General features: G+C 50.7%; 1 protein-coding gene across 1 annotated transcript; it reads right to left on the bottom strand.

The window, feature by feature from the left end:
- Positions 1 to 3,162: 3,162 nt before the first annotated feature.
- LOC119102840 (uncharacterized) lies at positions 3,163 to 18,337 on the bottom strand. Its single transcript, XM_037226291.1, has 3 exons — positions 18,285 to 18,337; positions 3,337 to 3,628; positions 3,163 to 3,282 (listed from the first exon to the last, which is right to left on the bottom strand). Exons 1-3 carry the CDS (start codon positions 18,302 to 18,304, stop codon positions 3,163 to 3,165), a joined length of 432 nt encoding a protein of 143 aa, XP_037082186.1. The 5' UTR covers positions 18,305 to 18,337.
- Positions 18,338 to 18,494: the final 157 nt, after the last annotated feature.

Raw genomic sequence — 18,494 nt, 5'->3', positions numbered from 1 at the left:
CGGGATGCGACTCAACGCGCCGATGACACGACGGGATGCGACTCAACGCTGCACGATGCACATTGTATTAATTCTGGCTCAAATGTGGCGGAAACCACAATTCCTGACATATTGAAAACTATCCTCTTGTTGTTTTCAACCGCTGAATTCATCAGACATACCAAGTCATCGCCGAAAAGTTGCTTGAGCCTCTTGGTACGAGTTTTGCATGTAGCTGAAGCCGAAACCCTTTTGTTGTCACAGGAATCCCCAAGTCCGCCATAAATTGACAACATATTCGTTGCGTATTCATGAGTAATAAATATTCCAAGACCAGAAGGCATTGCCATGGAAAGGATCACCAGAGCGTGCTTTGCGATCGCTGAAGTCGAATTCGACCCAAATGGTCTTTGGAGCCATAATAACACATGATTTTGAGACTTATCCGTGGTGCTTGGGATATTGACAGCACGCAACAGTTATAGAGGCCAACAGAAAAATGTTGCGCCAGTGCCCGCCTTTAAACGTATTCAGTGCATTTTTCAAGGTGCACGGGACAACTTTCAACAGTTATTAGGGGGGCAGAACATGTCAGAAAAAAATATGAAGGCTTTAGCAGGCGCCCGTCCGGCTGGCCACCCGGCGGGGATCGGGCAACGCAGCGGCTGGCTGGCCGTGCGACGCCGCAGTCATCACCGCTCTGACAGACGCCAAGAACAATCTGTCTTGCACTGTGTGCGGAGCAGCACGGAAGGAAACAAGTGGCCAATGGCGCTATCGGATCGCATCGCACGCCCGAAGACCGACCAATTAGATCTCGACGATGCGCGCACGGATTCGTGTTCGTGTGACGAGCGATTCACTCGTCGCCATCATCATCGTCATCGACGGACCCATGCGCCGACGAGGGTCCCCGCAGGCCGGTGCGAGCGCAGTGGACGCCGAAAAGGGCACTCTTTAAGGGTGCCGAGGGATGATATACGGATACAGATGAAGATCATAGAAATGCAGTGTCACGGCCGGGATTGCGAGTTGGCTTGTTCAATCCCGCCTGAAATAGAACAGATATGTCTCCCAAGCTGATGCCTTAAGATGGCACAGGTTTTTTGTTTGTTTTGTTTTGCTTTTTCATGTTTCGTGTTTGAGGTCGAGTTCATTGTTGTGATTGAAATCGAGCAGGTCCCACTCTTTCAATCTGGTGTGTTATGTTGTGAATAAATAAATGTGTCGGATAGATGAGACGAAGACAAACCTACCAGACTCGAGCATCTAATGGCAGTGTCCTTAATGCAGCCAGGCGTACGCTATCGTGTGTGTTCTGCCAAGTGCATGTTATTTGCATTATACGTTTCCTGTTCGGTGCTTATTTCTTCAATGCACGGCTTTCGTGATGTAGAGGAGCATGACTCAATGACACAACAAAGTGTCAAGATTGTTCCTGATGCCAAGTGCACCATAGATAATGTATCTTGAGCTTACTTCTTTGTGCCAATTATCGTTTTTACCGGATGCTTTTAAGCGCTTCCCCAATGGTCAAGCTTCCTTTTGCATGAACATTGGACATGGAAAGGAGTATGCGTCTTGACGTAGTGTCGAAGATATTACATTCTTACACGCTCTTATCATGTCATTTCAAGCTTATTGTAATATTGTGTAAATGAACTACCTTTGCTGTGATTCATACCAACCTAAGTGGCACGTTAAGGTTTGACGCAACGGAGGCGAGGTCAGAATGATTTGCAAGTTGTGTATCAATGCTCCCTCCGGGCCTGTATGTTCGTCGTTTACTATTCATGAGTTACCGTGCAACGGCGTTGCATTCCCAGTGGTGGACCCAGAGAATTACATGGGTCGCATTCTCCCTCCCTGTATTGACGAGAGATGACAACGATATCAATTGATGCTCATTGTTTATTGCTGAATTTAACAATTAAAATAGTTTTTTTTCTATTTGTTACCAGGACCAGAACTTTCCTGCATCATTATCCAAAGTCCCGCCAAATGCCAGAATAACTGTCAGAAGTAGGCCACGGGCCACATGAGCATCATCCGCACTACGATGATTTAATTTTTTAAACTTGAACGTCTCGGTCTAACATGGTAGTCACATTTTCCGAGCTCTCATGCCTTTGAAACCAGCAAGCGCAGGTTCACATGCTTCTCAGTGGCCACAATGCCAATTCCTTACAACCTGGGAATGATAAATCGTTGGCAGTTGAGGTGCGGGTTGTTTGATTACGTGAATTTGCCGTACAACACTGTCAGCTTACGATTCTGCTCACATGTTGTATTCGTCGAACATGTCTCAGCAGCCGGGCGTCTCAGCGACCGGGGAAGAGCAGAAGCTAACGAGGGCGCGCACAGGCAGTCGTATTGGCAAACAGGTGGGTCCACGTGTGCACGTCTTACGTCACCTCGCACGTCCCAATATAACAGTGTGTGCCGTGCAATGTTTGTTTTTTTGCTCAGTTAAACCGTTATGTACACTGACAACAGATGAGCGTACGCGTTGCAAGCGACAGGATCGTAATCAACCATAACCCACGATGACATGGGCGGTGAGAGGTTAACTACGCGGCCATGCTCTTCTACGTGTCGCCCCCACAACAGAACCACGCAGCGGGACTCCGAGAGAACATAGAGCTACCGCCGCGAACCAAGCACCGGCGGCTCCAGGGGGCCGCACGGCGATAACTGAGCACAGGGAGCTGGCGCCGCGCGTCCGGCGATCGGGGCAGCGAGCTCCGAGAGGAGCAGGTCGGACACGGCCGGGGTAACGGAGCCCGGTCGCCCGCGGCAGACTCGGCGCCCTCTCCGCTAGTCGCTGAAGGGGTCACGCACGCAACACTTGAACGGGCGGTGACCCAGGGTCGCCGGTGGAAGAGGTTTGACTGGGAACGACGCGAGCGCAGACATGGTACCCATCAGGTCGTCCTGACGTAGTGTCAGGGAGCAGCGGCCGGGTGTGCACCCGCCCAGGTGCCTGCCGCTTCGGCCCAACGCCGAGCGAACAACCACGACGACTGGCTTCAGACCCCCGTGGCCACCTGGCAGCTGGCCTCTGCCTGCGCACGCGGTAATAGGATGCCGCGCGGGCGCCGAGCCCCGCAGCCAGGATGGGCAGCGGCGGCCGCCGGGTCGCTGTCGGGGTTTGGGCCGTCACCGCCGGCGGCGTCCGCGCCGCTACCGGCGGCCGAAACGTAGCTTGCGCACCGTCGGCGTGCCGCGCTCGCCGTCCGGAACGGGGCCACCGCGCTGGAACATGGACAGCGGCAGCCGGCGCAGCAGCGTGAGCGCCTTCTTCTGGAGCCGACGGCGCGGCTCGGCGCCGCGCTCCGCCGCCAGCGCGTCCGGTGCCGGGCGCTCGTCCGAGCCGAGTGACAGGCCGAGGCGCTGCTCGAGCTCGTCCAGCGACAGGCCGAGGTGCTGCTCGAGCTCGTCCAGCGACAGGCCGAGGCGCTGCTCGAGCTCGTCCAGCGACAAGCTGAGGCGCTGCTCGAGCTCGTCCAGCGACGGAGCGGGTGGTAACTCGAGATGCACCGGAGACGGCTCAGCCCTACCCTGCTGCAGTTCCCAGCGCGCCGGCGGCAGCCGGTAAAGATGTCCCTCAGTTGGTACCAGCTGCAGGACGCCCAACACTGCAACGCATCTGCAACGGCAGATAATGCAGTGAGGCGCGACACGACCGCAACAGACACGACACCAGAAAGTCTCACGGCCCGGGAGGCAGTGCCAGCGCCCCACTGCTTGGCATACTTGAATGTTTGTGTGTAAAAACGCACATCATTCGTAAGTTGGAAACACTGAAAGACTGCTTTCCTACATGGTAGTAGGTAGTAGACAACAAACACGTTTTGTTACTGCGGGTGAAGTAAGAATGAGCCATGGGTGAAGCCAAAATCGCTAGCAATGATATACCATCTTGTTTTTCCACAATGATAGTAAGACAGCGGCGTAAACAAAGCATGTTTTTCAACGGGAAGTGTGGCTTGAGCTATTTATGAGCGACTTATGGCTTGAGGCATTCGACGCTATCAACACCTGACATTTTTTTAGTCGTCCTTAACTTTTTGCTTATAACTTGGTAGCTTTTAGAAAGACACTCGGGAGGTGAATACTCAAAATTTATTGTTTAATTAGTGCATTCGTTATAATATTTCCCATGTGTTTATTAGAAGCAAAGTATGCAATGCTTTATAGACACCATCGGTCGGCAAAGCAATACTTAGACGTTATAATAAGGCACTGAAGCTGAGGACAATGACTCAATTTTAATCCGAGTTAGACTCTAATTTGTATGTTTTACATGTCCAGTGGCGGATCCAAAGGGGAGAGCAGCCAGACTGTAGCGTCCCAAGTTGACAAAAGTCGGGCTCAGAATATCATATTACTGAACTTGAAGAACATGTAGGCAGATTGCTTGGATACTTCATGGATGGATGCATGTATACATGGATATGGGCGAATAAATTGTTACCTTATCCCACATTCGCCTGACCACTCAGATTTATCAGGATGCCAGTTGTAGACCGGGAAATTGTACGTTAAAGGGAGTGATCCACATTTATGTGGGGGTGTTGAAATGAAATGGCCATCTTGAAGACCTTCCGGTGCTGTTCGCAATCCTGCACTTCTTAAGACCTAAGCTCCTCTCGTTGCTGAGCTACACGCCCGCGAAAATGGAGAAAGGTGTATCGGGGAGAGCATTTTAAAGTAAGCTTGACATTCACAATGTCATAATAACGTTATTCAAATTCTGTCATTTCATAACCCATGCGGTGATCAAGGCCAAGGAGTGCACATTTGTCGAGGCGTTCATATCTGGCGTTCGTGAACGTGATACAGAAGCCAATTGACTATCATTATATGAGAGCCAATTGATTTATTGACTTTATTATATCACATCTTATCACATCACATTAACTGACTTCCGTTACATCTCAATATCACGGAAGTCAATTGGCTCTCATTCAATGTTATGCAAGGTACGATGATGCAATGAAACCGTGACACATTGAGGAACACATTTAATGAATAGAGAATCGCGCTGTCTAGAGCAAACTTTCCACTTAAAAATTATACCAATAGGTCTAAGTGAGTTTGTTTCATCACATTTGATGCTTGCTTCAATATCATCAAATGTGAGACATTCCCTTTAAGATCAGTCCTGAATGTAAGTCGTTAAGGGGAATGCTTTACATTTGAAGGTATTGAAGTAAGCGTAAGAAATGGTGAAACAAGTTCACTGATAACTCTTGGTATGCGTTTTTAAAGGAAAGGACTGCTCCAGACAGCACAATTCTCTGTTTTGTATATATTCTCCACAATATGTCATGGTTTGACTGCGTCATCGTACTATGAACACCATTGATTGAGAGCCAATTGCAGGTCGCTATGCTATGGAAATCGCGCTCACCAACGCCAGATGTGAACGCCTCCACGATTATATTTTTTTGGTCTTGATCGCCGCATGGACTTTGGAATAGCAGGATTTAAATAGCGTATTGAATGACGTTGATATTCCATTTTCCTTTCTGTAGCAGTGGACCATATGTGGCAATAGATCATGCCCCAGGACAGTGTTAACGTAGGGAATCGGTCACGGCTCAGGGGCGATGCGTTGGCCCGTGAACGCGGTGGGGTGGGACGCGGTGATGCCGGCGAGTGGCACGCCGATCGTGTTGCGGGTGGGCTTGAATGAGGCATAAGAGATACTGCTCGGGGCGTGTAGAGTGAGTCTCTCGGCGTTGGGTGCGGCAGTTCGCCGTTGTGTGTGGGGTGGTCCGCGGCGATGTGACCCCGAATACAAGCTATTTCGGCAAAAATGCCCGAGACCCCGGCAGCGGCTGCAGGCGGTGTGACGACGTCCATCACGGCTGGTGGCGCGACGACACCAGCGTCAGCCAGCGGGAGCAGGGCCGTCACGCGGGATGGAGGCGGGCCGTTTGACGCCGGCTCATCCCGGCGTACGATGGATCGTCGCGCTGGACCTAGCGAGCGTTCTCGCACGGGCACGGGCCGTGCTCAGCGATGAACGCGTCGCTGTGGCAGCGGCCGTGGCGCGTGCAGAGGCGCCTCCGCGAACCGACAAGGCGCTCACTACGACGCTGCTGGACGTGCGGTGAGTTGGGCCAGGTCGTCGTCGCCTGCCCGCGGCGCTGGACGGAAAGCGAGTCGGGGGACGCCGCGTCAGCGCGAGCGCCGTGTCCCCGCCTTGGGAGGTATCAGCGTGAGGACGCCGACAGACGTGTGGTTCTGTGCGGAGGCAGCTGTGACCCAGGAGGTCTGGAGGCGGATGCAACCGACTTTACGGCGAGGTTTAGCGGCGAGCAGCAGGCGTAGACGGTTGCCTGGAAGTGGACGGACGCCAGCGCCAGTGCTGCAGATGGCGGTGGAACGGTGGAGCAGCCTCCCGCGGTCGGTGGAACGGCGGAGCAGCCTCCTGCGACCGGTGGAGCGGTGGAGCAGCTCCCGCGGCCGGTGGAGCGACGGGTCGGTCTCCCGCGGCCGGTGGGGCGATGGAGCGGTCTCCCGCGGCCGGTGTCGTCGTCGAGACGCCGGACGGCGACGTGATGGAAGATGGCTGTTGGCTGACAACCCGGACAACGCGGAGCACGCATCAGCGGCGACTGGGACGGAACCGGTGGGCATCCCGGCCTGTCTTGAGCAGCAGGCGGAAGAAGTCGAGACGATGCCGCTGCGACGCAGCCAGCGTGTGCGCCGGCAACCGGGCCAACTTTATGGACAGTGTGTGTCGGGTGATTGGATAGTATGAACGTTGGTGTGAGAGTATGATCTTTGAAGATCAAGGGTGGGTGTAGCGGTATAGACCATGTGTAGCAATAGATCACGCCCCAGGACAGTGTTAACGTAGGGAAACGGTCACGGCTCAGGGGCGATGCGTTAGCCCGTAGACGCGGTAGGGTGGGACGCGGTGGCACCGGCGAGTCGCACGCCGATCGTGTTGCGGGTGGGCTTGAAAGGAGTGTAGGAGGTGCTGCTCGGGGCGCATAGAGGGAGTCTCTCTGTTGGCGTCGCGTGCGGCAGTTCGCCGTTGTGTGTGGGGTGGTCCGCCGCGATGTGACCCCGAATACACTTTCCCCGATATTTCTTTCCCCATTTTTGCGGGAGCGTAGCTCAGAAACTAAAGTTACCTAGGTCTTAGGAATGGCAGGATTGTAACAGTATCGAAAGGTCTTTAAGATGTCGACTTCAGTTCAAAACCCATAAAAATGTGCAATTGCCTCTTATTAATTACCAACTATTATCAATTATCTATTATTAATACAATTACCACCCCTCTATATTTAGGCTTTACGGGCTAAATATAGAGGGGTGTATTAAAAACCACACAGGCGTTTGACACAGCCCATTGTGGCCCTATATTACCGAAGTATTCGCGAAAACTTCGCAGTTCATAGTCACTGATGTCAGTGGCTTAATCAGCGTTGGGCGTGCTGTGACATTCCAAATTATAAGGAAGCTGATTTGTGAATCAGAACATAGATAGCCGCTACATTACTGCAGCCTCTTTGCTGAAGACCTGCTAAAGGACGCGCACTCAGTTATATTCACAAGACCAATGTGCATGCTTTCCTTAACACGCGTTCGGGTGGGATGTCAAATTGACCCCTCCCGGAGGTTTTTCCATAATGGTTCCCGAACGGCGCGGTGTCGCCGCACCAAAATTTTGCATGGCCGTCGACAATTGAATAGCGGATCGTTTGACATGAAAATTAAGATAAACCTTGTAAGGTCGCTGACCTATAGCGGGTCAAAGTCAGGCCATGGTTTCAGCGAGGGCAATTTCTAGGGAATCGTCCAATCCGATACAATAACGGAGTGTTGACGAAGACATGTATCCTTGAGATGCTCTCTCAGGCACCACAAATGTTTAATGAACAAATTGCGTTGATCTAAGGTCAGGTGTGAAGGTCAGACCAAGGTCAAGACCAACCTGATTTATTTCTCTATGGTCTCTAGATTTATTTCTGTATGGGATAGTTTGTGGTACTCATTTCGAATTTGTTGACGACAGGAACCGCATTATACATCTTCCATTGACTTCCTAGAGGTCAGAAAAGGTCATTGACCTAAGATGACCCAGGTCGACAATTTGTTTTAGGAGCATACTGCCTAGCGTAATCTTTGTCGCTTATTCAAGTGCAAAGCTTAGAGCAGTCTGGTACGATTTTGGTCACCATGACCTTCAAAAGGTCAAACAAGGTCACTGACCTAAAATAGGGTTGTGACCTTTTGCTTAGAAACAGCTGCCTAAGTTCTGGGGGCACTTTAGAGACCAACATGAAATTTTTGACCTTTTTTGACCTTATTTGACCCGAAGATTATTATCTAGGAAGCTCAAACTTTGACCTATGTGAATTGACGTACAGGTCAAGACACCCTGTAAATTTGGCATTTCTAGCTTTCATAGTTCCCGAGATCTCAGGGGGCCAAATTTCCCCCCCCCCCCCACCCCCACCCACCCGAGCAAAGGGTATCTAGCCGGCCACCCGAGCGCGTGTTAAGGGTCAGGCACAGAAGAAGGCCATCTATATGATGTTGTATTGGATAGGGCAGACCAGGACCCGTCAGAGGTGCCAGGCGACGAAGAAAATGAAAGGAACCACCCCTTCACCGCCTCCCACCATCCCCTACGTAGTTCTGAAGCCGTTGAGGATTGATGCCGCATGGGGATTGGTGTTGGGGGTTGATGCTATGTGGGACACCGATGCCACACCGATATCGACGAGGCTAGTCAAGACGAGCAGTCCCACGCGTACAGTTTACCACAATTTTGCCTAACAGATATTATAAAGAGGTAAAGAGTGGTATTAGCAATATTGTGCAGGCCAATTTGTGGGTGACATTAACTGGGGTCATTCTGTAGTAACGGGGAAAAACATAGAAAGCCTATCGAATTTCCAGGGACTGGCCAGTAACTATCATCAGTTGGGGAACAGGGAAGGTCGAACGGTTTGACATCAAGTGGATGCTGGGATGGCTGGATGTGTCCGCAGTTCATTTAATCTAGCTTCTTCCAAGGACTGAGGCCTAGTTAACTCCCCGGCTCCAGTCGGAGAGTTAACTGGTCGAAACGTTATGTCAATACCAAGACACCAGATTAGGAATGACGATAGCCTGCACAATTATTACAGCTGCATCTGATCTGTTTCCGTATACCGTGGAGTTTTAAGCCGATCGGGCAACTCATTGCCACCAACGATCTCGAGGGTCTCTTGACCGAATTGGTTGCCTGTGCGTCATCAGGGAAAGCTTACCTTAAGAGTGGCCTTCACTCGCCCGGTGATTGCGTGTTTTCTGTACTCGTACCCCTTGAGTTTGTAATGCTACGAAAGCGTTCCAAACATACCAAATCATTTCAGAACTCCCTGACTTTCTTGGGAGACCCAAAGTAAATTATTGACCGAGGCTTGAGCGCTCTAGACATTCCGCAGGCTCCTGCGCCACGGCGCCGCGGGCTCTGTCGAACCGTGGAAGCCGCTTCCGAACATGAATCCGTTTCTGATCCAAAAACGGACGTTTGGGCCCCGTTAAGCCGACAACAGCGTGTCAAGGTCGCTTTTGCTCGGAGGTGTCATGCTACTGGACAGTCATGTGACGTCATGCAACAGTCATGTGAGTCATGCCACGTGACTGCTCCCGCCGCGCTTGTCTGTCGCCCGAAAAATGATGTCTCTCAGGCGAACATCGGTACACCTGACAAAAGATCAGGGCAAATTGAAAAGGGTCAAGCGTCGAGGAATTAGTTGGCAAACCAGAGCAGTGTAGATCGGGACGAGCAAAACAAAGCAGAACAGAGCAAAACATAACAGAAAAATAAAACAGAAAAGGGTAGAACAGCACGGAGCAGAATAGAGTGGAGCCGAGCAGGACAGGGCAAAGAAGGACTAGACTGAGCACCACAGAGCGTAACGCAGCGGACCAGAACAAAGAGATGCAGGAGAGAACAAGTCGGGTCAATTTATTAAGAAATTGTTTCGTCATGTGGCTTAGTGTATTTCCCACCACATGACGTGATACATATATAAAATATAACGCTGTACGGAAGACACCAACCGATAAGACAAGCAATATTGCTCATGAAAGTAAGAGCACAAGGCGCGATAAGCTCTAACTCAGAACGATCAAGTTCCATGATTAATTCATTGCGTGTTCGAGGGCCGGTGATGGCCAACAGCAGGCAGTTCCGGGCCGTGGCTGCGGGACAGAAACCAGGCGGCGCCACTTCGACAGGCGGAAAGCTGGCGGTTCCAGCACGCCTGCCCACGTCGCTCGAATAATGCATGGTGACGCGAGAGCACGCGCGGTGAGCAGCGAGCGGATTGGGGCACGCGCGGTGAGCAGCGAGCGGATTGGAGCCCGCACGGTGATCAGCGAACGGATTGAAGCACGCGGAGGATTGAAGCGGGATATAGCACAGGAATACGCGGACCTCTCAGGGCCCTGAACATGCTGATACTGTTACGGCGGGTGACCGGGTCACGCCCACCACACCACTCAGGGCCTCCGCGAACGGCGAGATACGGTCAACATCACGTACCCCCGAGACAGTGGCTATTTAGAGAAGAGCCGTCAGACCATGACCCGCCCATCGGGTGATGTAGGTGCCCCTCTTGGGGATTACGACTCATGGCCAACGGGACGCCTAGAGCGTCCTATTGTCCAGCATTTCGCAATTGCCAGGACTCTTGGATATCTTTACAACACGTGTTGCATCCATTTAACACCAACGGCGCCTTAAACGCAAACGTAGTCATTTGGCCCTCCTGTGTGAGCTTCAAGCGGACTCCCAGACATAAAATGGCTTTTCTCATGCCTGAAAGAACACTATAAGGTCTGATAAGATTAAAATCCATTTGTCCAAACTTGACCCATCAGGCATGATGTGATAACGAAGTATGCACGATAATGGTGCCTACCGCAGGTGCCCATTTGCATTCTTGTTGCCACCCCCACCCCCACCCCCCACCCCCCAAGTCAAATCCCCTCCAACGGCGATAACAATGAGAACATCAAAACTGGAATATCAAAATTACGTCAATCTTGATGAGTTTTCAAAGAAATGTTTCGCAGGTAAAGGAACAAAGAAAATGCATACTGATATGTCATGTTCAGATAAATACCGCTGGCTGAGCTGGTACCACTTAAGACCCTCACATCCGGACTGGGTATAGTTAAGCGTTTCTGTGTTTGCTGCACGCTGCATACTGCACGTTATTGAGCGATGTTGTAAGTTCTGTATACCACACCAATGTGCGTTATTCTGCCGCCACGTGTCATCGGCTAGCTACCGGTGAATGCGAGGCGCATGACAGAAAACCTGTCGAAGATAAGCACCCCATATCGTAACAACATCATTATCTGTATATGCTCGGAAGAGTCATTGGAATTTGTCAACCATCCACGCTGATGTAAATATTCACCAGAGCAGTTAGGAAAACCCGGTCGTAAACATCAGCCTACGAGACCGATAGCGGTAATCGTCCGACCACGCCCACTACAGAACCAACACTTGTCGTGTCGAACATGCTAAACGCGAGTACCGTGGTCGCGAGCCTGTAACCTGTTTTGCGGCTTCCGAGGCTTTCGTGACAGCCTTTGAAGGGAGTGTTTTACTTTTGTGTAGGGCTTTGTACTGAGATTGCATACTGAAGTACCGAGAACCATTTTGAGAGCCATTCAAGAGAGCTTTTTTGAATACCATTCAATGCAATTTACAACCATGCCCTTCCTAAGGCTTCGAAACCTTTTGTTTCTGAGTTATACGCACGTGAACTTGAGCAGACTTTTTCGTGCAGCCTATTTTAAGTTTCCCCGGACATGCATGGCGCCATGCAAACGTCACTGGCCATGTAGCACTAAAGGTCAAAACCAATGTAGTCGTCGAATCATTCGTGTCTGGCGTATGTCAACAAGATTCGTGGCATCGACGGTTGGCAGTCGGACTTTTACCAGCTTGATGCGTTGAGTGAAAATTACGAACACGAATCACGTTCTGTTGTGCCTTATTCAGGATCTTGGGCAGTGTTACTAGAGATGACGGAAATGACACTGGGAATCACGTTAAGGATACCGCCGCAACCGAGCACGTGAATGCAGGTAAACGATATCAAGTGGCTGACAAATGTAGAAGTGCACCACGAGAAAGGGCCTAAACACGGGCGCGTAATGATATTTTGGTACAACAAAAAACGCACCACACAACAAGCCACCGATCGGCAGATTGAAACACTACAAATGAGTGAGCCCGTCCGCTACAGTGACAATTCTGACACGACCAGTCTGACTGCGGCTTTGGTGTCATAAAACGTTCTATGACGCAATCAAACGATGACGTATTGAGTAGAATATTTACCACAAAGTGAAACTGTGCTGTCTAGAGCAGTCATAAAAACAAAGCAATACTAACATGTGAAATTATTTCGTCATAACTGACGCTTGGCCCACTATCTTCAAATGCGGAGCATTCCCTTAAACAGTCGCGTACATTAGCTGACACTCATTATGCACGAGGCCGTCCGCGTTCAGCAACATCTGAAGACACGTGACATCGACCCTACATCCATCGACCATCGACCTAATTACACTGACACCCGACGTCACCTCCACGCCGAGACAGAACGAGAAAACATGTTGGTGTAGGGGTGTAGTTTCCTACTTAGTTGGGAGGCTCTGTCTACCTAATTTCGAGAGGAAGTTGGGCACAATCCGGGAGAATTCTGCTTCAGTTTATTTTGAGGTGAGTTTAGTCATTTTTCCCGCCTAGCCCTAAGCTTATTTCGCGAAAACGCACCACTGGAGGCTAACTCTATCAATGATGGAGGCTTATTGACGCTGACAAACGACGGATTCAACAGCACATCACTTCCGCGTCCAGCCCATAGCACAGACTTAAGTGGAAAGCGTGTTGTTTAAGAGGCAGGTGGACCAAAATCGCTGTAAGCTGGTCGTCTCCTTACACAAACCGTGTGGCGGAACCCTAGTTTTCGTGGATCTCGACCGTATTGAATACGGATTGTGATCTTAGATGGTTTTTCGCATTACACATTGCACAAAGATAAGATGCTGAATGGAAGGAAATAAATATTTAAAAAGCGATAGCCTCGTTCCTCGCCGAGGAGCCTGGAGAACAGAGAAACATACGCATTATATCTATACATCTATCTCTCCATTCTTTAGGCTATTTTGCGGGCATTAAGGCTATAACTACTGTTTTATTTGTATGTATTGCAAGAAGCAAGCTTGTGTGCAAGCAATGCAAGCAACGACTTGCAAATGCAAGCAACGACTGACGTAATTTGCCGTGTTATTCTTAATTCCACGTTTTTATATTTTCCATTAGGGAGGCCCTCCCATCTTCGTCCGGGCACTTCCATCGCCTTCCAGAATCAAGTGTTAATGATATGATGTGAGCCGTTTTTAGCATGAGTTTATAGCACGCTTACGCGCAGTCAGAGGCGGCGAGAACGGTCTTCGGCGAAAACGCGGAAGACCCAGGCCGCGGTCTCTATGGAGTCTGCGCGGTCTCTATGATCGCGCGGGGTCGGCTGCCGCAGCTAGCGGCTGACGGCCGCTGGCGGACCGAAAACGGCCGTGTAGCGGCAGGTGATACCTTCAAATGCGTCATCAAACTAGCAGTGTTCTCCGGGAAGACCTGGTCGGAGACTCAACCCATGCAATTTCATCGTTGGTGGTCTGAACCAGTCTGAACGAATTAGCGGTTATGACACCACGAACATTCATCACGACGATGAAATATTTACTTTTCGTGTGGGTGTAAGTGCTGATCCGATCGAAGAATCAATCTGAAATTGCGCGAGTGAAACAAACGGCCAGTAGTGCGATTTCAACGTAACGAAAATGTATACAGTGTCAGGAAGTACCATTTCCCGGTGCGTGGGAGTTTCGCCCGCCTCAGTTCGCCGCTTAGTGTTGGCAGCAGCAGCCGACGCCGCAAGGCACGTGGAGGCTGTAACGCCGGGAGTCTGTATTCTTACGATTAACGATTGCGACCGGCCGTGCTCCAGCCAATTTGTGTCATGCATGCCGTTCCGTTCTGAACAAGTATGCACGTCCCAGGTCAACCAGGATTGACCGCGCTGATGACGCGGGTAACTCTATATGATGGTATGTTGATATATGGTATGTGAAATAGCTCCGACTGAACGAGCTCGGTTAACACTATGAATGCAATACAAAAATTATGATACAGCCGGGACTAGAACAAGTGATCCCTGTAGATGACCGTTCTCTTCGTTAAACCGTCCTGAGGTGTCTGATTGTGACCCCCCTCCCCCACACAGGTGCCGCCGGAATTTGTATTCCAGACATACGAAAATAGCACCGATAGATTGAGCATTATGATGTGCTCGAATGTGAAGTGATGCCCGTGATGCCAGTCTTGGAGCATAAAGTGCACGAGCCAGAAAAAACTAACCACCACGTTTTGCATTGTTTTTTCAATGTGACGTTCTCATCCTAACGTCATTTCACACCCGGGCACCGCCTTTTTACCGACTGATTCAATCATTTTACTGAGCATGAACCACTTTGAAGAAGCGGAAATTCTGAGGTTGAAACTGCGAAACACTATCAAATTTGCTTTGGTCACATTGTGGCGCTACAGCGCGGTGAATAGCAAGGAAAACATGGGCAGCGACTATTCAAAAAATATCACGAGCATTATACAGCGGCCTTGCTAAGCCCTCATGAGTACAAGTTAGCTTCTCTGCTCGTTGGGCCATCTACCGCGCACCCCGTGAGGTAACTTGAGAGGTGAACAACAACAGGCCAGACGGAGAGTTAGGAGAGCGGTGAACGGCAACAGGCCAGACGGAGAGTTAGGAGAGTGGTGAATGACAACAGACCAGACGGAGAGTTAGGAGAACGGCGAACGACAACAGACCAGACGGAGAGTTAGGAGAGCGGTGAACGACAACAGACCAGGCGGAGAGTTAAGACGGTGGTGGACGACAGCAGACCAGACGGAGAGTTAGGAGAGTGGTGAACGACAACAGGCCAGGCGGAGAGTTAGGAGAGCGGTGAACGATAACAAACCAGACGGAGAGTTAGGAGAGCGATGACATCTGATCAAGTGTAACGGGCAAGAACGTTGGATCCGTCTGGCCCTGCTAACATTTATACATTTGTCGTAGCGCAACTTTGTGTTAGAGCTGCGGTGGTCGCTATACGCGCTTAACATAACGCCAGTTTATAGGGGTGCAGTTTATGCGTGTTGACCGGCACGGTGCGCATCAGGCGCAGCATCCACGAAACTACCTAACTGTATGGATTGGTACGGGAAGAAATGGTACCTGGCGGTACATCCGTACCAGCCCGCGTCCGGTCTTCAACGGCTTTCAGGTAGCAGCAATTCGACCAGAGATGCTTTAGAGACCGTGGAGTCGCACTGCAGGGTCTGCGGTTCACCGCTTGAGGGACTCACATGAGTCCACGACTCCGCCTTGTGTTACACTCGTGGGCCAGTAATACAGTGTCCAACTTGTATTCAGCGTCAAGGGCGGACCGTTATGACCGAAACCATTCCCCATGGTCGAATACACAGCAAGCCATGTAGGCCGCTCTTTCTCCTTACCGAACCACTGTGATGATTTTGATGACATCGAAAGCAGTGTTTTCTAAGATGAACTAAAATGGAAGAGATGGACTCGACGGCGAGTACAAAAAAGAGGTGAGCAATAGGCATCACTTCGCTTTTTGTCTGAGCTGATTGTAATTGAGCTGCGTTGAAAAAGATGCCACTGAGTATTTACGTCTTAATTAAGTCGCTAAATGCATGCGAGGAATTTCCAAAAGAAACGGAAAATTTTATAACCGTTTCCGTGTTCCACCAAGCCCGCTGAATAAGCTTAGACCATTTGTCTTACTGGAAACAGCAAATGTGTGTATATCGGGATCATAAATTGACACCGGTCCAACACGCAGCACAGATTTTGGAGGTGCATTGCAACCGATTATTTATTAGGATCACGCCAACTGGGCCATGCTGAATATCTCAAGGCCTCGAAGACCAACGCACCGAGAAACATTGTCTTCTACGTAATCCTCAAGAAAGGTGCACTGAGATGAGAGCGGGATCCACTGGACTATTCCCTTCGATATCCCAATGGCTGTTGCTAACGTCCCTAGCCGAAAGCTGAGACACCGCAGCCAGCGCGGGGAATCTCAACACAGCAGTGCCCATTAATCCAGAAAGCGACCAGCCAGTTAATCTTCCTTAGTCTCCGCAACAACGTCAAGAGACGACTGGGTGCGACTGCCATGCCCAGCTGCAGTAAAGATAAGTTACGCCGACATCAAGAACTTTAAGCTTGTACGCGGCGTCTCTCCCAAGTCTCAGCCAAGAGCTGTGAAATCTATCAAATAGGTAGAAAATACAAATGGTTAAATTTGTGCCGAGACTTGTCTGGCGAGTAGTTATATTGCTGTGGTTGGTAATGCTAATTTGCAGTTCTCAAGAGATGACCTTAGATACCCAGGGCCAAGAACGATGGCCGGCAGCTCAGCTGCGGCAACACCTGGATAAGCTAATATGTTACAAGGTTTATGTAAAAAATGCTATAAATTCTTGGAGCAAACGAAAGTGATAATTCATGAAGTCCTCGTTAACGACTTGCGCGGTGAGGTGGTGTCGGGTCACTTTTTTTGTAATGGGTTGCGCAAATGGCGTCACAGGACGCGGTTTTGTCTCAGCTGAGTCTTAATGGAGATCCATGTAAGCCTAGCACTAGGAATCCAGGGTGAGGTCACAAGTTGGAGTACTGCTATTTTCTTGAAAACGTTGCCGTATTTGAAAAGGAAAAACAATTTTTGGAACCCGGAATCATGGATATCAACTTTACTTGTTCAACAACAACGAGTCAACTCAAATCAACAATTAGTGTACGTAATTCACGAGGCATCATGTGTGCATAACCGTCTACTAGGGTCCGCATAATGTTGTGTATGCAGATAAACAATATTTGTTTTTTTACGTTCAGTGCGGTCGAAGTTCAGCCGTTATAACAGGCTCCTGAGTGACTTATAAGGCTCTTTTCTAAAAGAACGGGGGCTGCTTAAGTACCCAATAGTCCTCAAACAAAAATGGCGCCCCTCTTAATTTTCTGTGGCCCGTCCACTTCGGCAATTCTAAAGGGTTCAGAACCTCGAGACAATTATGGCCCCGAAGTTCGCCCATTTCTGACACCCTGTGCGATGACGTGCTGCAGCCCCGCTTAAGATTCGGAGGCAACGCAGGATATGTGGAGAAACGTGGCCTCAGGACCAGGAGTGTTTGGGCTTCAGGCGCTGGGTGATGTCCAAATGTGCAGCAATATCAGAGGATGGAATTTTACTTCTTGGACACGTCAACGTCTGAAGGCTGGCAATTTTTAGGATAGGAAATGATCGACATCACTCCCTGTGCTTCCGAAGAATTCGATGGTCTTAGTCTGTAATCAGATATGTCGAAATGCAAGAATGTAGTTCTTTTGAGCTTTTAGGCCGTACTGACAAGGGACTGGATAGTCTTGGTTGGGAGCATGTTGGCGTGTTTATATGTCCAAAAAGTATTGCACGCTGCAAGCAGTTTATTGTCATTGGTTTTCTCCATGGGGCGCAGGAACTAAATGGGGGAATGCGGGAGCGGTTAGGTCGCCAGATTCCTGAAAAGTTGATTAGCCCAATATGTGTTGAATGGTAGAAAAACCAGAAGTGGCTATTCCCCGCCTCAACTGAGGCACCTTTGTTGCAGCTGGATTTTTGAAATGACAGATCGTTAGAACGAACGGGAACTTACAGCCTGGCACTATCGGCGTAGGATACTTGACGCCCGTGAGGTGGATAGGAAGACCTACGTCGCTCGTGAAGAGGACTGGGTCGACCAAGGACCTCTGGGGGATGTTTTCAGACAGCGATAGGCATGACAAGCCCCTCTCACCACCTCACGCAATTCACCAAGGCGGCTCTCGATCCGAAGGCAGATGAAAGCAGCAGCGTCGTGGACAGCACCGGCCCGAACAGGACGGCACAGTATAGACAGCAAAACAGAACAGGCAGCACAGCAGAGGAGCAGACCAGGGCAGAGGACAACCGAGTAGACCAAAGCCAATTAGAGCAGGGGAAAAGCAGGGTACATCAGGGCGGAGCAGAACTACGCAGCTCGAATGTCCCCCGCCGATTGGGAGCGTAGACCACGAGCGCGCACCAGACCGCGTTATGAACCGGCGACGGTCCGGGTGGGGAGGGCCGGCCTGGCGGGCTCCACCGGCCGGACGACCCACCTGAGGATGAGGCCCAGCATGGTGCGGGGCGCCGGGTGCCGGTGTGGAGCGTACCGCGGCCGGTACTGGTGCGGCCAGCAGCCCGGCCGGCGACCGCCGTCGGAGGCGGGCGCGCGCACCGGCGCACCTGGATCCCGCCGCCCCCACCGCCCCCACCGCCCACCGGCCCACGCAGAAAGGCATGCAAGGCAGGTCTGTGGCCGCCGACAG

Source organism: Pollicipes pollicipes, unplaced genomic scaffold, assembly GCF_011947565.3.
Source record: "Pollicipes pollicipes isolate AB1234 unplaced genomic scaffold, Ppol_2.1 Scaffold_5724;HRSCAF=6776_pilon_pilon_pilon, whole genome shotgun sequence".
In the NCBI taxonomy this organism is placed as follows: domain Eukaryota; kingdom Metazoa; phylum Arthropoda; class Thecostraca; order Pollicipedomorpha; family Pollicipedidae; genus Pollicipes; species Pollicipes pollicipes.
The sequence above is the reverse complement of the archived record's forward strand: the minus strand, read 5'-3'. Positions and strand labels throughout refer to the sequence as shown.